The sequence below is a fragment of the Coffea arabica genome, chromosome 1c, assembly GCF_036785885.1.
Source record: "Coffea arabica cultivar ET-39 chromosome 1c, Coffea Arabica ET-39 HiFi, whole genome shotgun sequence".
Lineage (NCBI taxonomy): Eukaryota > Viridiplantae > Streptophyta > Magnoliopsida > Gentianales > Rubiaceae > Coffea > Coffea arabica.
The window spans coordinates 44,620,367-44,647,091 of NC_092310.1; the positions used below are offsets into that span (position 1 = coordinate 44,620,367).

Genomic DNA, 26,725 nt, shown 5'->3' on the forward strand with positions numbered 1-26,725 from the left:
ACAGGACCTGGATGCTCCTCAATTGGAGCTGGAGCAATGACTGAATTGGGACCTTTCCGAGTCAATAAAGATGGAAGCACCCTCTGGCTTAATCCATATGCCTGGAACACTGGTAAAAATTTGATCAATTAATTGGAGTAATCGTCATCAAAATTTTGATGAATTCACAATTAACTCTGCCAGTTTTGTGTTGTCCAATGTAGTGGCAAACGTACTCTTCTTGGAATCTCCAGCTGGTGTTGGATTTTCTTACTCCAACACATCCTCAGATTACATTACCGGAGATACAAAAACTGCAGCAGATTCCTATACATTTCTAGTCAACTGGCTGGAAAGGTTCCCTGAGTACAAAACCAGAGACTTCTTGATAACTGGAGAAAGCTATGCTGGTCATTACGTGCCTCAGCTTGCTCAACTGATTCTCCATAACAATGAGATAACGAACCAAACTGTCATTAACTTGAAAGGAATTGCTGTAAGTTTTTTCTTTCTTGAACTTTCAACAGTTTGACGGGCTTCTTTTCACACCGAATGGTGGTTAAATATCGTCCATGATTTTCAGATTGGGAATCCATACGTTGATATTGAAACACAAGGCAGTGGGACTTATGATTATTACTGGACCCATGCTCTGATATCTGATGAAATTCATCAGGGTATATTTTCCAATTGCAATTTTTCTTCAGGAAATACATCAGATGCTTGTCAGACAAACGAGGACCAAGCAGATTCAGCTATAGGCAATATTGATTATTACAATATCTATGCTCCCTTGTGTTCTTCTTCTTCAAATACTCCTACTACGGTAAGATTTCGTTATCGATTGTAAAATCCATTGACTTGGTTTTCGTTATTATTAGGGATAATGTATATCTCTGTAACAGAGTTAATGTATATCTCTGTAACAGAGTTGGTTATCAGTTTGAATTGGTAAAGAGATATCTAGCTGATTAGGTGTTATCCTTAGCTATACTTGTATTCAAATAGGATCAGTAGCTATCGGTAGCGATATCCACGGTTTGGGCTGTATGTATATATATCCTTGACGAATGCGTAAGAAACAGGAATGAAAACTTCTTCCGCTGAAACCTTTTCATGGTATCAGAGCAAGAACCTTCTGTCAACTGGAAAAACATGGAAGGAGATGGAAAGAAAATAGTGTCGCCATACACCTTGTATGCCAATGATAATCCTGGAAATATAATCACCCAGGTACAGTTGAAGGAGGATAATTACGATGAATGGGCTAGAGCAATCCGAACTGCTCTCAGGGCCAAGAAGAAATTCGGATTCATTGATGGAACCATAGCACAGCCAGATGAAGATTCCGATGAATTAGAAGACTGGTGGACAGTGAATTCCATGCTTATATCGTGGATGATGAATACGATTGAGCCAACGGTGCGATCTACTTTGACACACAGGGAGATTGCAAAGAACTTGTGGGAAGACATTAAAGAATGTTTCTCAGTGACTGATGGTGCACGAGTACAGCAACTGAAGACAGAATTAGCAAATTGCAAACAGCAAGGACTCTCCCTTATGAGTTACTATGCTAAATTGAAGCGACTGTGGGAAGAACTGGTGAATTATGACGCAATCTCTACGTGCAAGTGTGGGGGTTGTACGTGTAATGTGGCAACTGAATTAACAAAGAAACGAGAAGAAGAAAAACTTCACCAATTTCTGATGGGGTTAGACGATGCATATAGAACAGTGAGATCAAACATTTTGAGCACAACTCCATTGCCTGGTGTGAGCAAGGCGTATTCCTTGATGTGCCAAGAAGAAAGGGTTCGAAATATCTCCAGGGAAAAAGAGATTAACAACGAAGCGGCTAGCTTTGTGGTTCAGGCCAAAACAGGAATCAAGGATAGGAGTGCCGTTTGTAAATACTGCAATCGCGAAGGGCATGATGCTGATGGATGTTTTCAGCTGATTGGATATCCCGATTGGTGGGGTGATCGACCTAAAATGTCTGGTTCAGGTCGAGGAAGACAGACTGGAGGAAGAGGACGTGGCAAGATGTCAGGAAGAGGACGAAATGGGGCACGAGTTAATGCAGCTCAAGTAATTGAAGAATCCACTGCTGCAACAAAGGATTTTGCTACTCCTAAAGGACTGACAAATGAACAATGGGCAGCAGTTGTGAGTTTGTTGAACGCTTGCAACTCAGAATCAGGGAGTAATGAGAAGATGACTGGTAAGGAAAATTTTATCTGGATAATTGATTCTGGCGCTACACAACATATGACAGGAAATTCGAGCTATCTATCTAGCTTGAACCAGATATTAGGCTGTCCCATTGGCTTGCCTAATGGAGAACAGGTGCTGGCATTGCAAAAAGGGTCGATTCGGATGGGACAAAATATTCAATTAGACAATGTTCTTCATGCTCCGGGATTACATTGCAATTTAATCTCAGTATCACAATTGGTTGATGACTCAAAATGTAATGTGTTGTTCACTGATAAGCTTTGTTTGATACAGGACCGCACTTCGAGGATGGTGATTGGAGCGGGTGAACGATGCAAGGGGCTTTATTACTTCAAAAAGAAGACGCCAGTCCAAGCACTTCAAACTCGGACGTTGGATTCATGTGATCTTTGGCATCGGAGAATGGGGCACCCGTCTTCAAAGGTCGTAGGTTTAATTTCTGGGGTTAAGATTCAATTAGGTTCAAATGAAACTTGTGATGCTTGTTTTAAAGCTAAGCAAACGAGAGAAGTATTTTGTTCTAGTGATAGTAGAGCTAGTGAAACATTTGAATTGATTCATTGTGACTTGTGGGGACCATATCGAGTCTCGAGTTCTTGTAATGCATCTTATTTTCTTACGATTGTTGATGATTTTTCCAGATGTGTGTGGATATATTTGATGATAGATAAAACTGAAGTTGGCCATATTTTGCCAAATTTTGTTGCTATGGTTCAACGACAATTTGTTAAGAATGTTAAGATAGTTCGTAGTGATAATGGCAGTGAGTTCGTCAGTTTGAAGGGATATTTCTCTGCTAAAGGGATAATCCATCAAACTTCATGTGTGGGAACGCCCCAACAGAATGGACGAGTGGAAAGAAAGCATCGACATATACTGAATGTGGCTAGAGCTTTACGATTTCAGGCCAACTTACCAATCAGATTTTGGGGAGAATGTGTGTTAACTGCTGGATATCTGATTAATCGTACCCCTTCTCAATTACTAGGAGGAAAAACACCTTATGAAATGCTATATGGTCACTTGCCTGATTATCGGTCAATTCGTACATTTGGTTGCTTGTGTTATGCACAGAGTTTGAATCGTACGAAGGACAAATTTGCTCCTCGAAGCCGGAAGTGTATCTTTGTGGGTTATCCGTTTGGACAGAAAGGTTGGCGGTTGTATGATTTAGAAACACGAAAGTATTTCGTGTCTCGGGATGTTGTATTTTGTGAAGATGAGTTTCCATGTGCAGTTGACCACACACCTGATCATGTTCGAACCTGTACGGATAATTCAATAGATGATTACCTTGAAGAAGAGGTAGTCGGTCAGACAAGAGACAAGGAAAAGGAGCAGCTTGCTCATGTTCGTGAAACTCATGAACGTTTAGATTGTGTGCCGAATGACAATGCCAACGTAAGGCAGGGAGGTGTAACAATTGAACCTCGAATGGAGAACGTAGAGACAGTAGAAGGTGTGACAGCACTTGGTCGTGGCCTTCGTTCCAAGAAAGTCTCTACACGGCTGAAGGATTGTGTGACTTATGCAGTTCAAAGTGCAAGTCCCTCTGCAAGTTCAGCCAATCCATCACCATTCTCAGGTACGTCTTATGACTTAGCTCAATATGTTGATTACACAAAGTTCTCACCAGGTCATCAAGCTTTCTTGGCAGCCATCACAACCAATTTTGAGCCAAGATTTTATCATCAAGCGGTTAAAGATGTCCGATGGAGAGAAGCTATGCAAAAAGAGATTGATGCGCTCAAACAAAATGGCACATGGACTCTTGTTGACTTACCACCAGGGAAGAAAGCAATAGGAAGCAAATGGGTGTACAAAATTAAGTATAATTCTGATGGGACCATTGAACGATACAAGGCGCGATTGGTAATTCTTGGCAACAACCAGGTTGAAGGGATCGACTACAATGAAACCTTTGCACCAGTAGCAAAAATGGTTACGGTCCGCACATTTCTCTCTGTGGCAGCAGCTAAGGGATGGGGACTTCATCAAATGGATGTTCATAATGCCTTTCTCCATGGAGACTTAGCCGAAGAGGTTTATATGAAACTACCTCCTGGATTTCACACTGACCAACCCGGGAAGGTGTGTCGCTTGAGAAGGTCCCTTTACGGTTTACGACAAGCACCGCGTTGTTGGTTTGCAAAATTGGCTGAAGCTCTAAAACGGTATGGTTTTCTTCAGTCACAGTCTGATTATTCCTTGTTTACTTTGATACGAGATGGGATCCAGTTGGCTGTGTTAGTATACGTGGATGACCTTATTATAGCTGGAAACAAAACGCATTTGATCAATGCATTCAAATCATACTTGCGCCAGTGTTTTCACATGAAAGATTTAGGTGTTTTGAAGTATTTTTTGGGCGTTGAAGTAGCTCGAAATGCTGACGGGATTTTCTTGTGTCAACGGAAATATGCTTTAGATATCATTAATGAAGCAGGATTATTGGGTGCTAAACCTTCGAAGTTTCCTATGGAGCAGAATCATTCTCTCGCTTTAGCCAAAGGTGATTTGCTGCAGGATCCTGATCAATACCGAAGGCTGGTAGGACGTTTGATTTACTTGAGCTTAACTCGGCCTGAGCTGTCCTATGGTGTGCATATTTTGGCACAATTTATGCACCAGCCACGGAAAGAGCATTGGGAGGCAGCCTTGCGCATAGTCCGATACTTGAAAGGTAGTCCAGGACAAGGCATTTTACTCAACGCTGATTGCAATCTTGAACTGAAAGCTTATTGCGATTCGGATTGGGGAGGTTGTCCATTAACTCGGAGATCACTTACAGGTTATTTCATCTTTCTTGGGCCCTCTCCGATTTCATGGAAGACCAAGAAACAACATACGGTTTCTCGCTCTTCTGCTGAAGCGGAATATCGCTCCTTGGCCGCCACGGTCTGTGAATTGAAATGGCTAAAGGGTTTGTTATTGTCTTTGGGAGTGCATCATGATCAATCTGCTGGAGTATTTTGTGATAGCCAAGCTGCGATGCATATAGCTGCCAATCCTGTCTTTCATGAACGCACCAAACACATCGAAGTTGATTGCCATTTTGTTCGCGATGAAATACAGAAAGGTATGATCAAAACGGTTTATGTTCGAAGTCACGACCAGTTAGCAGACATTCTAACCAAAGCTTTGGGTCGAGATCAGTTTGAGTTTCTTCTTCGCAAATTGGGCGTTCGTGATCCTCACGCTCCAACTTGAGGGGGGGTATTAGGGATAATGTATATCTCTGTAACAGAGTTAATGTATATCTCTGTAACAGAGTTGGTTATCAGTTTGAATTGGTAAAGAGATATCTAGCTGATTAGGTGTTATCCTTAGCTATACTTGTATTCAAATAGGATCAGTAGCTATCGGTAGCGATATCCACGGTTTGGGCTGTATGTATATATATCCTTGACGAATGCGTAAGAAACAGGAATGAAAACTTCTTCCGCTGAAACCTTTTCAGTTATCCCTGATGGACAAATCAACTCTGACATGGTTTTCTTACCCCTTTGATTAAGTAGACATCAGAGTTCGATCCTTGCTCGGATCATTATGTATACACTTATCTAAATACTCCTCAAGTGCAAAAGTCACTTCATGCTAACACCACTGTCATCCCAGGACCATGGGATTCCTGCAAGTAAGCATTGCATTATTCAAAATCTGATAGACGCATAATTTTTACATTACACTTCCTATGTGACTTGACTAATTGCCTTCTTGTAATCTGCATGTTCAAACAGTGACTACATACACCTTAATTGGGATGACGAACCAGATACAGTTTTACCTACCATCAAGGAATTGACTGAGAGTGGCATTAGCGTTTGGATCTATAGGTACTAATGTCACAAGTTTGTGCAAAAGCAAAATTACGAAGTGTATGAATTTTTTTATGCATCTGCCTTGTGTTAGTGATTTGTGAATTGAGGCTTAGAACTTTTTGACTTGCAGTGGAGACACAGACAGTGTATGTTCTGTAACAACAACTAAGTTTGCCTTAAACAAACTCGGATTATCGGTGAAAACTCCTTGGTATGCTTGGTACACCCAAGGCGAGGTAAGAAAAAATCAAGATTTAAGACCATACTTAAGATTTGTTTAATTAGATCAATTCCTGCTGAAAACCGGATTGGATTTAGATAATTATGAATGGTTTTAACTTCATTTCTGTCCTCTCAGGTTGGTGGTTACGCAGTGGAATATGAAAACCTGACCTTTGTGACAGTGAGGGGAGCTGGACATTTTGTTCCTAGCTATCAGCCTTCTCGTGCACTCACTTTATTCTCATCCTTCTTGGCCGGAAAGCTTCCACCTTCCAACTAGAACTATACCAGAATCTGGTGTATGAATTGGCAAAGCTTCTGCTTCCACCCCAAAATTTTTCATGTTACACCGATCAGTTGTGTCTTTTTTGTTCAATCCGGATTTGTTAATCCTCGATTATCATTTCCATCTGTAACTGTTGAAGTCAATAATCATTATGATGGAAAAGTTTGCTTCTTGACCTAATAAATATGTTGAGAAAGGTTTTATGCTATGTTTTAACAATGGAATCTTTGTTTGGTACAATTTTTTTCTTTTCCGTTTCTTCTACAATTATTGAAGCTAATGATCAATGTCACAAAGAAATTTTCTCTCAAAATTTTTTCTCACCCTACATGACTATGTTAAGAAAAGTTATTTGATGAATCTAATTGCCTTCTGGCATTTACTGCAAATGGTACGTTCATCCAAGAAGGCATACTATTTCTGTAACAACGTATGTTAACTGCTTCCAAAGAAAAACTCGAGAAATTACTCGTAATTTCTAAAAACCAAACAAGTTTATCGATTTTTACTCAAAATTAGGAATCAAAGAAACAAGGGAAATCATCAACCTATCGCGCTTTCCACAGTTTAGCTCAGCCATGAGAATGCCCAAGAGAAAAGATTAGTGCCTCAAAGATGCAAGGTTCTTCATTAACATATCCTCCACTAGCTGCATATATCTGGAGTTTCATGCACTCTAACAACATCAAGTTTCCAAGTTTTTCAAAGAACTGCATTTCAAATTACGCCAAGCTCTATTAAGTTCTCTTGTGGCTGTTAATTGGTTAAGGCATCGCCCCTTTTCTCTTGGCTTTTCTCTTGGCGATAGAACTGAAGAAAACAGACACAAGATCCAAAACACAGTTAACTGCTTAATACATTTTCTAAACTTATGAATTGGTGGAAATTGGAAACCAAAATTGATCCAAAACGGACTATTAATTGGATTTCTGCAAGAACTATTGATGAATATGCTTATGGTGTTAATGATTGGACTCCGATGGAATACAAGGTGTGACAGCAACATGGAATTTAAAGCATTTAACTCGTAATTATTATATTCATAGAGATACGACAAACTTAACAAATAATATTTAGGGTTAAATGCGATATACCCCTAAAGCTTCTTTTGGTTAAAATGCTTGGCTTATGCAGTGTGTAGGAGTATAGAGGACTTTCCAATCATCAAGTGTTTAATGTTATCCATCAAACATGAGGATGAATATGGGCAATGCAACCAAGAAAACAACATAAATTCGAGAAAATAATATGACATCTTTTATGTAATATCAATAATTACAATTAGACATTTTTTATTTGTTCATTGCATTTTAGTATGTAATACAATTTAAGCATTCAAAATACATGAATGCCTTTTTTTTTATTTGTTCATTTGCATTTTAGTAAAAACTTTCGTTTTTCAGTAATGAATTTTCATTGTGGCATGGGGTTTATCTATGATTCTTTTTACATCTTTTTTGTGGCAACAGAATATGAGGATACTTTCAGGATTCAGTAATGCCTTTCAGGATTCAGTCTCGCAGAACAGATGTGGTGAGGCTGTTATTGATCAAGGGAGCTGACAAGACCCTAAGCAACAAGGCATGACCAAGTTGTGAGAATCTTGAAGGTACACTTTTATCTATTTTGTTATGTTTTCTGGTCTTGTTTATGTGGATTTTCATAGACGTATCATCCACCTGAATGGTGATCTTTATTTAGGTCTAATTGATGAGATAATGCGTATTTCTTTCTTAATGATTGCGCTGGTTTTGTCCCCCCACTGACCAATTGACGCACATAAACAATTTGCAGCTGTATGAATAAATAAAGTGACACATGCTCTTACTGACCAGAATGCTGCCACTAGATTGATAACCATCCCATACACTCCAGCCCCTTTTAGGGGTTCTTGGAACAATTTTACCTTATCATCTGTAAGTGGTCTACTTTAATGACTTGGAAATCATGAATGTCACTGACTTGAAGGGTTGTTTTTCCTTTACAGGACTTGGTTATTGTTTGTGTGTGAATTATATAAGTTGCTTATGTCCTTTTTATGAGGCAAAATTTTACTAATTAACCATTGCAGGATGGTTTAACCCTTCTCGACCTTTGCCTCTATTATGGTCTAGAAATGAGTTCTCAATCTATCAGCTTCCCCACAATTTCGTGCTTCAAGGTTAAGGTTCCATTTTGGATTGCATTTTTCTTCAAAACTTGTTAGTGTAGAGCGCATTGATGGAAGGGGTATGAGTGCTAAAATGATTATTGGAATGTACGTAACAAGAATTTTTGCAAAAAATTTTCCACAAGTTCTTGCACGTAGGATTTATTTTGTGCATTTATCCCACAGCTGCTCCAATTGGGATGAAGACATCAGTTGGATTCATTCTGTAATTATTATGTTGTAAATCTATAAAACCAACACTTTTGCCTTGAAATTTCATCCACTCTTTCATTTTTCAAATCTCATGCCTTTCTTTAGTATTAGACAGGGGGTGGGGAGGCGGATTCGGCGAGCACTTTTGGACAATTCACACTTTACTATGGGTATGCCGTACTATAAACACCATTTTACTTGAAAGAGGCCACATGAGCAAGCTCAAATCTACTGTGATGATCCTTTCTTTGCAGCTCTATGCCTTTTTGTGGGAGTCCTCTAAGACCTGTACAAGTGAAACACCTTTTAGTTTAAGATGGTCTTCGCGAATTTAGAGCGAGAGAGAGTGTGTGCGCGCGCGCGCATATGTATATGTGTGTAAAACAAGTTTAGTCCTACTTTGGCAGCCATTTCTTTGCGAGTCTCCGCCTTTTTGTGGGAAGCTCATCCTCGCAAGACCTGTACAAGTGAAAAACCAGTTGGCTTAATATAGGCTTCACGAATTTGAAGAGAGAGAGAGAGAGAGAATGTGCGTGTGTGTATGTATTTTTGTATTTATAACAAATAAGAATGAAAAGGAAACAACAAAGCTATGCTTGAAAACAGGTAACAAAACTATATATTAACATACTTTGGACTTAGCATATGAAATGTAAGACTGATTACAGGAATATATAGATATGTATAACAAATAAGAATTTGAAAGGGAAATATTAAATGTATCCCAGCATATATTGATTTGTAATATATTGATCTATTCCCATCATATAAGTAAATGATTTGTGCCAGCATCAACTGATGTCATTGGTAGAGAAGATTTGTAGTCCAACTCAAATCACAAATTTCAGCTAGAATTGATCAGAGATTGGAAAGCAGGACTAGGCAAACATGTACATCGAAGAGAGAGGACAGATATGCTGGCAACTAGTTGCAGTGATTTGGCAGCAAAAATAGGTTACTATGTATATCAGCAACGGTTAGAATTTCTGGTTCCAGTGTAGCTCAATCTTCCAAGTCTTTCTTTCATGAAGGAAATTTCCGATTTTTGAAGAGTTCATCAGCCCAAAATGAAACTTTTCCTAGTCCAATGTTTTTGACTAACCAGGAAATGTTCACTCTACAAATAAATGAGGAAGGATCCTCAATTACCTTAACTCAGAACTCATGGAACAAACAAAAGAAATAAAATACATATGAGTAAGGGTTCTTCAGCAAGTAATCACATCATCCACAAACTGCAATTCAGGAAGCAAATAAGAGCCAAAGCAAGGAAAACATTCTAAGATGGCTCCAAGCATCATGCTGAGAAGTGTTAACAGGGACTGATCTTATCCAACTAGGTAATGCATTATATTTTATCCCTTAATTGAAAACCAGTGTCAATTCAAAACCAGTAAAAGGTGACAGAAAAATTAATCCATTCAAGCATGGGAAATATTGAGCTTACCTAAACTAAAGAAAACTATATTTGTCAATAATGATAACACAAGGAAGTCATAAAGGTTTCACCAGCTTAGAGTAATATCATGTTTAACAGAAGCCTACTTCAATAGCAAACATGATCATCATTTACTCAGCAAGTGCGACCAAAAATTTTAGCATGATGATTTCTTTTTGCCAATTTGCTAATGTTTGTATGAATACATCATAAAACCCAAAGGTCTCATTTGATGATAGAATAAGAGTCACCACTGGATTTTCTCACATACAATAGCTGTTTTGCAGATAAACTTTTACTAAAACAAGTTGATCATAATTTTTTGTCAGCTGCACCCAAAGACACGTCCAATTGCATAATTGTTAAGAAGTGGGGTAAACTCACAGAAGCTACAGGCATATGATTAAAAAACAAGCAGAAACACTATTCAGCTTGCCCTTACTTTTCTGCTGCTCTGCTACTCCTATCTTTTTCCTGAGTTGGCACTTCACTTTTTTTAGGGCAAATGTATTCCCGCAATTCTTCTATGCTCATTGAGGAGAAACTGTCACTGACATGAAGCCTGGATAAATTGCATTCATCTAAAAGCTTTGAACCTTCGGCAGGGTCTGGGCCGGCTGATAAATCCTCAAGTTGTTCTTTAAGATGCTCCATCATTGTCAAACCTACACAATTGCTCGTGCAATCATCATTTAACTTAATACAAATAAAAGTCATCAAATCAATATTCAGGTAAACAAAGAAATGAACCCAGGTGTCATTGACTTCACATTTGGGGACGTGGACCCTTATACTCAAATGTCAGGTTTTAAAAGCATGCAGGAGAGCAAAAGCTTTAAGGTCATGCACATTGAAGTAACAAACAAACACGTATCCAATCCTAACAACATAATTAAGGATTATGTAGTATAATGTAACAGTATGAAGCAAATAGAGTCAATACATACCATGGCATATAATTAAAAGAAAACAGCTCTATACTTTTACAAACTAAATATTTCTTAAATTTGGGGGAAAATGCCATCTAGGAGTTTGACACTGACTTGTGATATACTGATTCAAAGAAGATAAAGTATGTACTCCATATATTGACTGATTTCAGGCTTTTAGTAACAAAAGTAATTACTTAATTTAAAGTTCTCAAGTTACCTAATTTCTTATGCTACCAAAAAGTGTTGCATTTAAGCAGTAGTAAGGGCATAGAAGACTTTCCAAACTTCAGTTTCTTAAGATTATCCAACAGTCTAAAAGGATGGTTATGGCCAATGCAAGCAAATAGACAACTTACATTAAAGTCAATACTACTGATATCCTTTAGAACGACAACTAATGTACATGGTACAAGTTCAACCTTGCATTTACAGGTAAATTATGTTAGTTATGACCAAGAACTGAAGAAAAACTGTATTGATGATGGTGAAAGAAAGTCAATCCTCAGTTCTCTAAGGTTATCCAACAGTCTATGAGGATAATTATGGGAAATGCAACCATACACAACATAAATTCAAGACAACAACATCCACATGCTTTAGAAAAACTATAATGCACTGGTTACAACTTCAACCTTGCATTTGCAAGTAAATTATATTAGTTATTAAAAGAATGAAGATAAACTTTAGGAATGATGTTTGAAAGTGGGTGCATGGACCTCCTAAATACATAGAGGCTCTTTTACAAGGTTTAAATATAATACAAAAGAAATCATGCTCATGTCATAAATCTAAAGAAGCGTAAAGGTAACAAAAGCAGATGCATATTTCAAGGAAATGACAAGCAAGACATACTAAGGTGTCGGAGCTTTTTCAAGTCAAACTCCTTGGCCAAAGATGGATGGCCAATTACTTTTGCTCGCCGCATAGCCAGCATTTTTAAGGCAATCAACATATCCTACCAAACAAAAATCTGTCGTTACAAATAATAAACATTTGAACCATAAAGAAAAGGATTGCAATCGTGCTGATTCAATTAAATAGTGTACAGGGGAAAAGAAGAGCTTACAAGTTCTGATTCAGATAAAGAACAAAGCCAACGGACATCTTCAATGTCATTATTACCCAGCATATCACTAGTACAAGTATCAACCTCTTTTCTTTTCCCCATAGGAAAAAGACACTGATGCAGCAAAACTCAAGTATCTGCCAAGTTTTTGCACAAGTATCTTAAATTTTAGGATTGAAAATCACATGAAAAAAAAAAAAAAAAAAAAACTCCTTTCTGATATCTTAAGTGAAATCCTGCACGACTACACAGGCACTGTTATTTGTTTCAAATTCTTCACTAATTTCAGAAAATGTTCAATTCTGAAGTGGCCCTTCAAGAGGAAACAGGAGGAAACAAACATCTTCTTCTTCTTCTTCTTTTTTTCCTTCTTTAGCATTTTTTGCAAGTTGGAAATTCCAGATTAACAGGAAAAAAAATCCCAACTTAAGCCAATTGATACTCAAAAAATCACAAATTTCATAAGAATCCCCAGTGCCCCCACAGGTCGTAACAAGAGAGGAAGTTTTTGGCTCGGGAGACTTACTGGTAGCGGTGGAGGCGATGTTTCAAGACTCAACTGCTGTCCAAAAGAAGCTTCAGAAGCAATGGGAAGGTTTTTGGACGTCAGAGTAGGTTTGCCAGGTTTTTCCACTGCCTTTGCACCGAGAACTTGTACTAGATGAGCATCAAACAATTAAAAAAAACCCAAAAAACACAATAAAAATTATATTCAACTTAAAAAAACAACCCACAAAAATTTCAAAATACAACTCAAAAAAATTCAAAAACAACCCAAAAAACACATTATACCCAACTTCAGTTTCCAATCTTCGGTAACAGCTACTTAATGATACCCAAATTTATTTGAGCACCGGTAGCATCAAACTAAATGATAAAGTAATACCGGAAGATAGAAGCCAAAGCTTTCAAACTCCAAAAAAAAAAAAAAACCCATAATACAAAGTTAGAAATAAACTGGAAGGCAGTGCAAATTTTCCTTCTGATCAATTCGCCAGACCCAAAAAATCCCAACAACCTTAGACAAAACTAAATTCCCCGAATTGCTGGAAATTCATGACAAACCTGTTTAATTAGAAGTTGTTGCTATTTCATCCGCTGTCATGTGGGCTTTGTTCTTGATGTGAGCCCTTTTTTTTCCCCTCTTTGGCTCTTATATGAATTTGATGTGAAGCGTAAAGTGATTTTTGGAGGGAGGTCGAGGAGTCGGGCGCCGGGGTTTTCATGGGGGGTTTGTGATGATAGAGGGCGCAAATACTTGTGTACGTCTGGTCTACTCCTCACCTGTAGACCGAACGGTTAAAAACTCGCCACGTCATCAATGAGAATCAAAAGTCTTCAGACGCTAGAATTTTGTTCCTGCACCTCATTTAAGCATGATTCTCTTCCCCTCTTACCTTAACCTTTGGCTTCGCCAGATTTCGATCTCTCAGTTCGCTAGAATTTTTTTTTATACGTATTCATTGCCTAATACTAGTACTAGTACAAAGTATGGCCTTTGATTATGGTTTCAGCTTAAAAAGAGAAAGAAAATTACAGTTTTAGTATGTGGAATATCAGCGATTTGGATAAAAGCAAATTTAATTCTAAATATTTTAATTTGTAAGCACATTTAGTTTAATTGATTGATTTGGCAAATTGTTATCAGAATTTAATCACGTCAGTAGCACATGCTGATGGCCAACTAAATTTGAAAAAAGTAAAGACAAATTATTGTACTTTTGATCCATTAGTGCCTTTTAATTACATATTATGCCTACCAATATACTGATGTCTCAAATATTTGATACTAAAATTATAAATTTCTTTAAAAATAATAATATTGTGTTCGATTGCATTTAAAGAGTGAGACAGAAAACCTCACAAAAAAAATTTAAAAACTTGCATAGGATATTTTGGTCAAAAAAAAAAAGGAGTGAAAATTGACGGGTTAAATTGAAGTGGAAGGATTTTTTTTTTTTAAAGAAGGCCAAAAATTTCTTAACATACTATGTTCAAAATAATTTCCATCCATTTAAATATATAACATCTAAAAAAAATCAAATATTAATTTTAATTATATATATATATATAATATAAACTCTCATAATATTAAAATTATACAAAATTAAAAGAGATCAACGTTATTTTGCACATATATTTACACATTATAAACTAAAATTTTCAAAACTTAGGGCTATCGCCCATTCGCCCCCATCAGAGATCCAATGGCTGGAGTATTGAGGGTTGAATTGAACGCAAAGAAGAATCCTCCGATCCTGGGCTGAATTCTGAGGGCTCAGTGGAAATTTTGCGTGGGAGAATTTCTCGTCTGACGTGGCAAGTTCTACATGGCTTGGTCTTGGAGTGGGCCATACACGAGGCCTACATAAACTATTTATTTATTGGGCTAATTTCGGAAACCTCCCCTGAGGTTTCTGACACTTGCACTGAGACTCTCCAAGTTTTAAAAATTTCATTGACCTCCCTTACTTTTGAGTTTTTGGTAACAAAGCAGTCCAAATCATATTACAATATTATTTTCAGGTGTGAGAAGGTATTTTTATTCCATTCCATGGCTGCCCTTTTGCTCCTTGTATTAGTAGAAGATTGAAAGAAGAATAAATGATTTGGACTGATTACTAAAGTTGAGGGGGTGTAAGTGCAATAAAAAAATTGTAAGCACCATATCTGCCATGCAACAGTTATTTGTCAGATTTTGCAACGGCCAGATTTTTGCACGTTCAGTAGCAATAGCATATAAAGCAAAGCAACTTAACTACCTCTGATTCAAGCTATTATCATTCTTTGCTGCTGATTTGGAGTGATAACAAAGTGAATTTGCTGTGCTGCAATTATAGCTCTCAGCACATTGGCCATCGAGTCATGACAGAAACCAACTCCTTGGCCATCCAGTCGGATGTGGCCTCAGCACATTGGGGGCGCTCGCTGCCGCCGGAGCAATTTACTACCATTTTTAGCTCTTCAAAATCCAAGTAAATTCTATTATGTCCGGATTCTTTTGAGCCTTTTTTTTTTCAGGCCAAAAAATTTAGCAATAAGGAGAGATGGCGGCACAAAAGAGAATCAAAGCAATATTAGAGAGGCTGTTTCCGGAATCTCCGACCACCGCCACCACCAAATCCAAGCCTAATAATAGCGATAATAATCATCTATATAATAACGGCTCCTCTGCTTCCACCACCACCAGGTCTTCTTCTTCAGCTTTCCTCGTTAATTCTCTTTATATAACTCTTAGCAACGGCTTCTCATTGCTCTTTTATGTACTCATTGTCCGTGATGATCTATTTAGGAGGTTGTCTACTTTCAAGTCCATGATTTGGTTTGCTAAACCACAGGTACAAATCTCAGAGCCTGCTCTCTGCAATGGGAATTGTTTTTTTTTTTTTTGGATGGTTGGTTCTAAATTGCAAGAATTAATTCTTTTCTTGTCAAATATCAATCATGGGCATTGGCTGTTAAAGTTTTGTCTAAATTTTCCTGATCCAATTTATAACTCCAATTCTAGTACACAAAATTTTTCGGATAGTTGAGAATTGATAAAACTTTCATGAGATATTCACAAGAAGATCAATGAGGCGTGGCAACATTTCACTGTTACAGCATAAAGTAATCTTGCCTGTTTTAATGAGATGCTGGAATCTCCGTGAGCTGATCCACTTTGCCATATAATTATAGCATCATTTGTCAAAACTGTTTCAACTTGGATGTTTGCCTTTAGTGGCCATTGTGGTGCTCATAACATCATACATTTTGGTGCTCATATATTCATGAAACCAGAAATTTATATTTTGTAAAACTCCATCACTCCCACATCACCGATATATACACCACATTTAGAATCCACCGTGGTTCATCTTTTCAAAAAGACTTGTCCAGAATGTAGTCCCTTGTGAGAATATAAATATCATCGAGTTTCTTGGCTGCTATAAATCAGGTTTTCAGTTCTTATATTTTTTAGAAAAAAAAAAAATTCTCTCCCATTTTTTCGTAAGCACTGAATGAGAGCCTAAGTTTCTCAGCGACATTCAAGTATTCTATCATAATTGAAAGTGCAGACATGTATTGCCAGCCTTCATGCCAAGAGCTCAGGATGGAGAGGCTCACTAAAATTTTCCTCTATGGTATTGAAAAGTTCATTAAACTGCCGGCGGACTTTAAGGGGAACAGAAGATGGAAACACAGAAAGCATGTGCAGTCCCAAAGTATGCTTCTCTTAATTAATATTTCTGCCAAACTCTAAACGAAACTCTAAGGACAAATTGGTCATTTCAATGCTCTGCATGTCAGCGATGGACCCCAATACTCTGCCAGGGGAGCTAGGTGAAATTTTTAAAACCTGGAGGGGTCTCAGTGCAAGTGTCAGAAACCTCAGGGGAGGTTTGTAAAATTATCCCTTATTTATTTCTTTATTTACTTTTTGCCCCGTTCAAAAACCTCAGTCCCATTTTTTCTCTTATTTCTCAGGCTTCCCTTTCCCTCGCTCTAGGAGTAGATATAACCGCCACCGCCACCGCCGCCGCCGCCTCCTCCTCCTCCTCTATCCTGGGAAGTCTACCCAGCCAAAAAAGGTCCAAATTTCCTCTGAGGTACTAAGTTTCTGTGAATTTTGTGAATGTTACTTGTAATTGGTTAAAGTTGTGGTTTTTGGGGTTAAAGCTAGGAATTTTTTTTTTTTTTGGGTTCTGTTCATTTTTTGTCGAATTTTCAACTTGAAAATAGGAATGATAGAAAACGGAAGAAATGAAGTTTAACTCCTCCTGCGTTGCTCTCTTTTTAAGGCCATGTCAGAGTTGAACGTGTTCAGAAGGTATTGAATTTAACTGCTGATGATGAAAACAAATTAAGGTACCTGGTAAAGATAGTGTAAAAATTCACCTAAGATGTCAGAAAGGAGAAAATGATTCTTTTTCCTTTTTAATTTGTGTGATTTTAGTTGGCAATTTTATGTCCAGAAGTTGATAAAGTAAAAGATTCATGACTCTCTCTTCAAGAGAATAGAAGCCAAACATCAAAAACAGCTAAGTATATGCTTATTTAGTTGAGAGTCCCCATGAAAAATAACTTAAAATGGGATATTGCAGTTGAATGAATTTTTATGTAGTTGTAATGAATATAAGAGAAGTCAGGTGAAGTCGTCCCCGACTGGATATGGGAAATTGCTCTATCCTTTTGCCGTTATAGTTAACATCTAGAGATATCCCTATTTGAGTCGCCAAGTTTATTGCAGTAAAAGTTGCATTGAACCAGTCTACCAGCAAGCAGTTGGATATCTCAGTGACTTAAAGATAAAAAAGATTTGGTAACTTATAATATGAGCACATTTGGAAGATTTTGCTTCATATTTCTTGGGAATTGTAATTTGCTTATGGTAATTTAGAAGCTTTCAGTTTTTTTTTCTTTTTTTTTTTTGTTCCTCTGTATTTTGCAATGAAACTGGGGACATTCTATGTTGTCTTCCAGTAATTAATAAGTGAGTGAAGACAAAAGCTCAAAATTGTATGGTAATGTGAGTTGCAGATGAAGGATAGCCCGAAACAAAGAGGATGCTGATATAGTATAAACATGAGACTACAATCTGTGACTTTAAGCTAAAACCTTGGCTACAACCTAAAACTTAAGCATGTAAGCAAGTTGTCCTATGAAGATGGAGTTTTTGTACCTGCATTATTGGTTATCTTGTGATGATGGTGGTTGTTTACTTATTTATTAGTTGCCCAGATTGATGGCATTTACATATTATCAATATTATTGATACTTCTAGTAATCATAATGGTCATATTTAAGCTATATCCTTGAGTCGCAGCCCCCTATAAATATCTAAACTTGGCTGGATATATCTTTTAGAGCTAATGGAAATTCTATTGCTATTCTTTTGATATTCATAAGAGGACATTTATCTTTTTATTACCTTCAGGAAATAATTTTACTTTTTCCCTGGTTGAAATGGGTTCACTCTTTAACATAATCAGTTTTCTATTTTGTTTTTTGTAAGTAAATATCAGTTGCAGTTTTCAATAGTTGTTGCCGCTTTTTCTAATTTAAAACTTTTCACTTATGTTGTAACTCCCTCATTTTCACTGCAGATATAAGATAAACCTTTTATCTAGTGGCTTCCATCCTAATGGAGACTGATGCAGATGCAAAACAAAGCTCTTTGGTTTTGATCAAGCAAGGTGCAGAGGCTGTAAGTGAAAAAAAATTTCCACTTTTTATTCTATTTGATAAAAAATAAGCGACCACTAAGATTGGCATCCTCAACATTGTATTCCTCCTCGATAACCTACATGCTTCTTTCATCTAACGATTAAAAAAGGAAAAAAAAAAGAGCTTATAGTTTAGTCATTCCATGAACCTGATGATAAGTAGTTTATTTTGAAATTTCTGTGTCAGTTGTCTTGCATCTTGTTTTCACTGCCACGACTACATTAGCAAAGATCATATATCTTTTGCTTGGCCTTGTTGTCTCAAGTCTTCATCTACTTAATGACTTCTCTTTTCTGTCTTCAGATAGAGCAGATTGGTTTTATTCTTGGATACATAGTTATTGGTATTTGAGTGCCTATTGTTGTCTATATATGGTGCTGATGCATTTGAAACTTTGTTTGCTTCTCAGGATAATGAAATTTAGGTATTATGCATTAACACACTCTTGTACCGTGCAATGGAAATTAAATAAAAACAAGTGTACCTGCTATGTTCAAACTTGGATTGCTGTGTTAATTTTGGTTTTAATTGGGAGTTAACTGCATTTACTTGTGTGCAGTTTAGGTATAGAATAAAGTGAGATACTTTTCTGGGGGTCTGTGAAATGAAGTCAGATCGGTTACAGACTGTACAGTCAGGTCCTTGTGGTTTCAGTAACTAACCCCTTTGGTTACTGTAAACGATGTAAAAATAGAATGAGCACAGGTTTTGCAAAAATAGACCGTAAAAAATGATGTAAAAGATGTAAAAATAGCTGTTACGAAGTAATTATTGGTGGGTCAAAGATGGCATAAAATAAAACAATCACCTCACACTGCTTGCTTCTTCTTCTGCCCTCCCCCTTACCCTAAAAACTCCTTGGTGCCCCCTTTTGTCCCAGGTTTCCGGAGACAGGATGAATCCCTCTCTTTTTCTACCAACCTTCCCTCCGTTTAGCCCACCCTGAAAGTTACTCCTATTTCCAATCTTCTTCCCCTTCTGCCTGAGGTTCCTCCTACTGCTTGTCATGTACTAGCCCTGATCTACAATGTGGGTTTCTTCAAATGGAAGTATGCTTTGAAGGTTAGAATGAGAAAGGTGCAAAGTAATAGGAAGAAGAAGCAGAATAAAGTGAAGCCTAGGAAATATACCTTCAAGATTGAGAAACCAGGCTATAGGGGAGAAAGGTTTTGGGACATATCTTAAAGCTGAATATTGTATTTGCAAAGTCACTTCTTAAAATGAGGTTTACATAATATTTTTCGGTGCACAAATCACTTAACTGTGAAAGTGGATGAAAAGTGGAGTAGCTAGCTATGAACCCTTTGAGTTCAGGTTCTTTGATAGAGAAAACTAAGCATCTAATATACTACACCAACATGCCTCTACCTTATTCCTTCCTTTACCATTCTTCTAACGTCGTACTTCCTACTGCAGAGGGTATTTGAGTCAACATTTGTGGGTAGGAGGTCTATTATAAAAGAACGCTTTTCGAAGAAATATAGGCATCCATCCCTGGACTCAAAACTTACTCTCAAACGCTTAAATGCGGTGAGTATAGCTAGATGGAACTGCTCTCTTCTGCTCTAGTGAATCATATGGCTTTTTGCTTAACTCTTGTAACTGATGAAGCAGGAGGCTAGGTGCATGACAAAAGCTAGACGACTTGGGGTTTCTACACCAGTGCTTTATGCCATGGACCCTGTGCTGCATTCCCTAACTTTTGAATATGTTGAAGGTCCCTCGGTCAAAGAGATATTTCTTGACTTTGGAGAGCAAGGTATTATTGAAGAAAGGATGGATGATATTGCAAAACAGATTGGTGATGCAATTGGAAAACTGCATGATGGTGGCCTCATACATGGTGATTTGACAACATCTAACATGTTAGTTCAAAGTGGCTCCAATCAGCTCGTAAGTGGTATCCTGTTTAGTGTTTTTCTGGCACTTTTGCAGACTTTTGATGATATATTTGCCAAAGCATGTTTATTCATCTTCTTTTTGGATATAAATGTTGTAATATTCTTTTAAATTTTTTTAATATTATTGTCTCTGCCAGGTACTAATTGACTTTGGTCTAAGCTTTACGTCAACTCTTCCAGAAGATAAAGCAGTTGATCTATACGTACTTGAACGAGCATTACTCTCCATGCACTCTTCTTGTGGAAATGTAGTAAGTAATATTCTTGTCTTATTAGTAAACAATATATTTTGGTTAGGATAATTTGATATTTAGACTCATTATCAAATATGCGAAAGCAGACCTTTTTTTTTTTCTTGGGAGTTTGGTATGCATGCCATTATTATATGCTTATTTTTGTAAAATAGATAAAATAACAACAGTTGAAATACTTTGAAAACCTGTTTGACTGCTTCAGGAGAGTAACCTTTTCAGTACTTTGATTTCTGTAGAGTATTTATAGTACTCAATTGTGTGTTGATCTTTTTATTCTTTCCCTAGGCTTTGGATGAAGCATCAGCTTATGGTCAAACTAGCTGTCCTGAAAGTTTAGCATTTCCATTATCATATCAGCTATTTGCAATATATGGTGCTTGTACACGCATTCTCTCCAAAATTTAATAGTTTTCATTAGCAACCTCTTGTTGGCTCGCTATGTTCTTTATTCTGGATATTGTATAGGTAGAACATTTGTTGAAGGAAGCTTTTACCATACAATGAGTGGTATATGTATTTTGCATACAAGACCAACACCTGTAAATGGCTGTAGAATTTTATTAGCATTTTCATACTCATGTCTGCATAATATGGTTGTACTGCATAAGTTGGTTTTTATCATAGTTCTTTTGAAATTGTTTAGGTATCTATTGTTGAGTGAAATCCATGTAAAGTTGTAATTAATCAATTTGTGTTGTACACATTGCACAGATGGATCGAATTCTTGCTGCATATAAGAAGTCCTCAAAGCAATGGTCTTCGACCCTTAATAAGCTAGCCCAAGGTGCAGAGCTCCACTTTGATAATTGATCCTATATTTTTCTCTTTTTTTTTGGAAGAAAATACTGTAGCAGGTTTTAATTCTAATTTTGCTTGATGTCCTTTTGCTGATTCATAACTTATTTCAGTACGACAAAGGGGGAGGAAGCGGACGATGGTTGGTTAAGCTGCTGCAGCTCTCTGTTTACATTAAGGTAAGAATACAAAGATTGCGAGCTTATATCCAGTGCTAACAAGAGGAAACTATGTTGTCTGACCACAGATTTAGCACTGAAGAATTTGTTAGTAGTTAATACTAGTTTTTATGCAGTTTTCATCACTTTGTTACATGCTTCTTCTCTTTTAGACGGACAGACAGCTTCTCCTCTCCTCCCAACAACTTCGAATTCTTCATGGCTTTCCCTCTCTGGCAGCCTGCACACCTCTCTGTCTACCTCCACTCTCACATATATGATCATGTAACACTCTCTAAACCAACATATTTCCCAGGACCCACCTTTAAAGACCATCTGCCCATTTTGAGCAATACCCCTTTAATGACCCTAAGCATCCACACTCCAAAAGGACCTTAGACATGACTCCATACTGCAATCCCTCTTAAGTCTTCACATTATTGTTTGACTTGCTTCATTTATTGGATTAGCAGTTTTATAAGAAAAGAGAAAGAAAACGTCTCAGATCTCCCACCTTCTCTCTCTCTCTCTCTCTCTCTCTCTCTCTCTCTCTCTCTCTCTCTGAGAGCTCCCTTCCTGTAATTGCAGTATAACTATGAAGATTTTTCTGTTTCTCACATAAAAAGAGTCTGAAAAGTTCATTTGGTTAAATTGTTAAAATCTTACTTTATTAACTTACTTTAAGTCTATTAGATGTCAAGCAAGGATTTTTTTTGTGAAAATATAAACTAAACATAAAAGGACAGAGAATATCATTGCATATATAATACGCAATCTTGAGTTTCAACAGAACTACTGTTGCTGCTGATAAGATGGGATATTTAAGCTGTAGCAGAATTGTTAATGCTTTTCTTTTATAATTCCCATTCTTCTCTTTTGTTTTTTCTTTTTAGTTACTCAGTTGTTTGAAGCTTAAATGTTTGCTTTCCCTTTTCTGGACATCGAATCTCAGCTAAGGCCCTAAGGACCTCTTTCCCTAGCACTCAGCAGAATCAAAGGTTCCAAAGGCCTTTTTCTTATATTCTGTCACATATTGAATGATCTGTTTGGATCATTTTAAGATACAACGCCATAGCAATATTATGCTGATGTTAGACACTATTCTTGGTTTAGAATTTTAAAGTCAGATTTCTGATATATTGCCTTTGGCCTCCTCCCTCCCAATTGTAGTGTTCTCGGGATAGTCACAAGTACGTTGTATATGCAGGTAAACAGCTTTAAAGATGGAAGGACTTGGTTGATCATAATGTGCAGAAGGAGTTATGCTTTGCTTCACCCACGTCTGTGATTGTTTTGAAGATACTGCTAATATTTTAAGTTCTTCAAATTGTTGACGTGAACTGATATCTTAAATTGTTCTTTGTGCTATAAGAAAATATAGCAGTAGTATTCGCACTTAGCTGTATATTGGAAGGAGTAGGCACCATTAAAATGGATGCTGGGGTCTTAGGTTTCTATTTATGAAGAATGTGATCAGATGAATGTAATCTAAGTTTGGTTTCCTTCTTGTTTTCTGGTGGATGATTCTGTTTTTTCTTCTAACGTATGGAACAGTTTGCTTCAAAGTGCCAATGGCTGGATTTTTTTCCACTTATGTCAGTGTTCTGAACCAAGTTGAGGTGAAATCTCCAGTCTTGACAAAATTTGTTTCGCTTAGGACTTCTACAGCTCTACTTTTACTACCGGAGGAGCTATCTTTGTGACTAAAAGTGAGATCTACACTTGATCAGGGAATTGTGAAACCAAGATCATTTGTTCTTCAAAACATTAAAGAAAAGCAATTACAATTGAACTTCTGTATATTTTCTTTTTAAATTTATTGTGCATTTGTCTTGCTAAAATTCGATTCCATTAGTTCAAGCTTTACTGCTCATGAAATGCAAAGTCACATGTTTTTACAAAGGATAATTACGGTATGCTAATATGGCAACTCTTCCCATTCCTGTCAAGTATTCTTCTTTGGCTGATCCTCTTTGTTATTGATGATTTGGTACTTTGGGTTGCAAACTGTGTGAGAATCCGTAAATCCCTAATAATTTTTCTTAGGGTTTTTCCCATTTAAAGGCATAATTTTTGCATTTTCTGGTTTAGGAAAATTCTCCTGGTAAATTTTATGAGTAATTATAGTTTTTAGATGATTTTTCTAGTATTGGAGAGTTTTTGAAAAATTAAGAGTATATAATGGACGTGGGACCCACTAGTGCGAAAAGTTCGGAAAAATTCGGCCAATAAGGTTAAGTTTCGGATACTGTGTAAAATTTATCGGGTGTTAAGAGATAAGTAGAGGATGTGAAGTGATTGATGTGAGAGGAAAAAGAAAAGATAAAATTGCATTAATGAGGTGCCAAGTGTCATTGTATCATTGGTTGGACTTTCTTGGATACTATTCACTCTTTTGACCTTTTGACCATTGAGTTAAATATCTCCAAAAATCACTAAAATTTCACCATTTCTTCTCCTCCATGGCCGGCTCTCTCTAGACCAAAGAAGAAGGAAACTCTTCAACTTTTAAGCTTCCATTTAGTTCAATCTTCCAAAACCAATAACATAAATTAGATTCTACTCCATAAAATCCCACCCTTTGGTGATAGTGAGTGTTTTGGTGAAGGTTTTTGGAGAAGTTAAGGTGTTCTACAACTTCCTCTCTCTTGTTTGCTTGGTAAGTGGTGATCGACTATCCTCCTATACCTAATGATGCTTAATTTGTGCCTAGTGGTGGCTAAAGTGATGATATTTGTGGTTTATTTCTTGTTTTTGGATGAAATGGTGAAGTTTACAATTTATTGGAGATTTTTCTGGTTTAATGTGATTATGATGTTGTGGTTATTTATGATGGTGGTAATGAGGGGTAATGACTCTAGTAGGTGTGAATTATTGATAATTGCAACCAATTTTGGGTTTGGATTGAAATGAGAAAAGTTAGGGTTTCATAACCCCCTTTTCTATCCGGTTTTGGATCATATGGTTAGAGGACGAATTGGCCTTTGCTTAAAACATGAAAGTTGTAGGTATTGATGTGTTTGAGGTGCCTGTAAAATTTCAGGTCATTTGGAATAGTGTAAAGTGAGATATGTCAATTTTACTGTTGCTGTTCTGGGTGATCAGAATGCGCGAACTGCGTCTGAAATGGGTTGTTTTGGCTGGGATTGGTTTGGATTTTGTTGTTGGTGTCTTCTGATGAAATGTAGCTTGATGTCCTAGCTATCATATGCCTTTGGAATTTCGGCATTTGGACCTGTATAGACTGAGTTGTACTGATTACAGCATAGTGTGATTTGGAAACCTGCAATTACGGTTCTGGTTTGGTATTCTGCCTTTTTGACCTAGTTGTGCTAGGATTTGGACTGAGTGGCCTTCTACATTGTTGCAACCCTGTCTTTTAGCTTCGAGATGGTGGGTCTTACACCCTCATCCGATAAGCGTAGCGCATTTTGTGCCATTACCGCAAAAGGAGGACGAAAACTGTTTTTTTTGTAAAGGTCAAGTTAGTGCATTGCTGAAATTTCTGGTTATCTATGCTACTTGTCTATGCATATGAAACCCTATTGGGGTTGCGATTGGCATTGTTTTATGACTCGTTATCGAGTCTCATTGTATTTGTTTGCTTGTTCTAGGAGGTAACGGTGGTGCACGACGTTCGTTTAACGACGGTGCATGAAACATCACTTTCTTGAGTGGTGAGTATACTACTCACTTAATTGTTACAATGTGGCTTTGTATATGTGAATTTGATGCCTTGAAGGCTTACTTGGCTATTGGAATTGAGAGAGGTGAGGGTGCACTTGACCGCCCTCACCCCTTGTGATAACATTCATGACTGTTTACCGTTTACTGAAATTACTGCAATTGATATATGAGACATTGAATTCCTTCCATGAAAAACTGATTTGGTGTCGTTTAGACGAATATCCAACGGCCTTACTGTATTACTGAGCTCAACCTCGTTGGTAGTCACTTGAATCGAGCTAGCGAGGGTTTGGTCGTGAAAATTGACTAGCCACGGGGACTGAAATGGGAATCTTGTGGTAATGAGACCCTTGGTTCCGGTGTACTCGAGTATCACCTAAAGTTACTGCTTGGAGTGCGGGCCCGGTTGGGGTATGTTGGGTGGAAGGAATGGAAGTAAAGTGAGGTCTACGGTTTGGTACTTTTAACATTGACGGAGGGTCAATGAGGTTGGGTCAAGAATATAAGCGAGGAAATGGGCTCTTGAGAGCCGTCCGTATCCTTTCCCTGATTTGATTTACTTCTTATTTGCATACTTGAACTGAACGGTTATGCTTATGTGATCTTAGCTGCTATTGTGTAGTAACTCACTGAGCTTTAGCTCACTCCGTTCAATTTGTTTTCCTTACAGGAAAATGATCACTTTTGGGGAAAAAGTTCATACTTGTCGGTTGCCAAATTGAGCTTTTGTATATGTATCTTTTGAATAGCTTTTGAATGAAACCCTAATGTGTATTGGGTTCACTTTCTTTTGGATTGGCAAACCGAATATGTATATTCATGATGAATGGTTTTTGTGGCATGCCATTTGGTTGTAAATGTTAAATTTCAATGTATATATGTTGGTTTGTTCCGGAACTTATTAGAGCGACGTAAACTGATCCGTTAGTCCTGGCGAGAGTTGGACAGGTAGTCCGCTAACCCTTTTGGTTCGCCTTAGGGGAAGGTGGGGCTGTCACAAACTGTCCCATAACTCTAACTAAAGTTCAATTTGCTAAAAAACATATATATATGGACGTTGCTAAACTTCACTTGTCTTTACAAAGCTACATTCTGAGCCTGCGACAAAGATCCTTAGGCATGTTAGAGCGGTTTCGAATCCTCTGTTTCCAAATTAGTTCCTGTCCCCTCTGCCCCTTATTTGTACAGCTGTCACGTGTCTTTAGTATTTTATTAATTCAAATTCAAATAAATCGATTATCAAGTGTACTCAAAATCAATTAAAACAGATAACTCAAAATTTTTTAAATTTTCTTTTTAATAAAAAAGAGGATAGAGGATTCGAAGCTGTTAGTGTGAGGAACCTTTTTTTAAAAAAAAAAAAATCTTCGGCAAGGCGG

The 26,725-nt window shown here is 37.3% G+C and overlaps 2 protein-coding genes and 1 long non-coding RNA gene across 8 annotated transcripts; 2 read left to right on the plus strand and 1 right to left on the minus strand.

Annotated features, from left to right (window-relative positions):
- Positions 1-8,956: 8,956 nt before the first annotated feature.
- LOC113719840 (uncharacterized) lies at positions 8,957-13,574 on the minus strand. Its single transcript, XM_027245029.2, has 7 exons — positions 13,410-13,574; positions 12,871-13,001; positions 12,345-12,481; positions 12,131-12,233; positions 10,789-11,011; positions 9,308-9,367; positions 8,957-9,194 (listed from the first exon to the last, which is right to left on the minus strand). The coding sequence occupies exons 3-7, from the start codon at positions 12,444-12,446 to the stop codon at positions 9,188-9,190; spliced, it is 495 nt and encodes a 164-aa protein (XP_027100830.2). The 5' UTR covers positions 12,447-12,481; positions 12,871-13,001; positions 13,410-13,574; the 3' UTR covers positions 8,957-9,187.
- A 3,205-nt stretch (positions 13,575-16,779) lies between these two features.
- Positions 16,780-23,459, plus strand: LOC113724192 (uncharacterized). 6 transcript variants are annotated; one of them, XR_011824578.1, is made up of 9 exons: positions 16,780-16,933; positions 18,431-18,531; positions 19,968-20,081; positions 20,166-20,444; positions 20,590-20,703; positions 21,418-21,490; positions 21,615-21,680; positions 22,612-22,657; positions 22,867-23,161. XR_011824578.1 is itself a non-coding variant. In XM_027247138.2 (8 exons), exons 2-7 carry the CDS (start codon positions 18,469-18,471, stop codon positions 21,650-21,652), a joined length of 681 nt encoding a protein of 226 aa, XP_027102939.1. In that variant the 5' UTR covers positions 16,780-16,933; positions 18,431-18,468; the 3' UTR covers positions 21,653-21,680; positions 23,214-23,459. The 6 variants fall into 6 exon arrangements, 5 of the variants coding, with proteins under 5 accessions (XP_027102939.1, XP_027102920.1, XP_027102926.1 ...); XM_027247138.2 differs by lacking the exons at positions 22,612-22,657; positions 22,867-23,161 and adding an exon at positions 23,214-23,459; XM_027247119.2 differs by lacking the exon at positions 22,612-22,657.
- Positions 23,460-24,352: 893 nt separating this feature from the next.
- Positions 24,353-26,245, plus strand: LOC140006554 (uncharacterized). The gene is made up of 2 exons (XR_011814222.1): positions 24,353-25,336; positions 26,017-26,245. It is a non-coding gene; the product is annotated as an uncharacterized lncRNA (long non-coding RNA).
- The last annotated feature ends 480 nt before the right edge of the window (positions 26,246-26,725 follow it).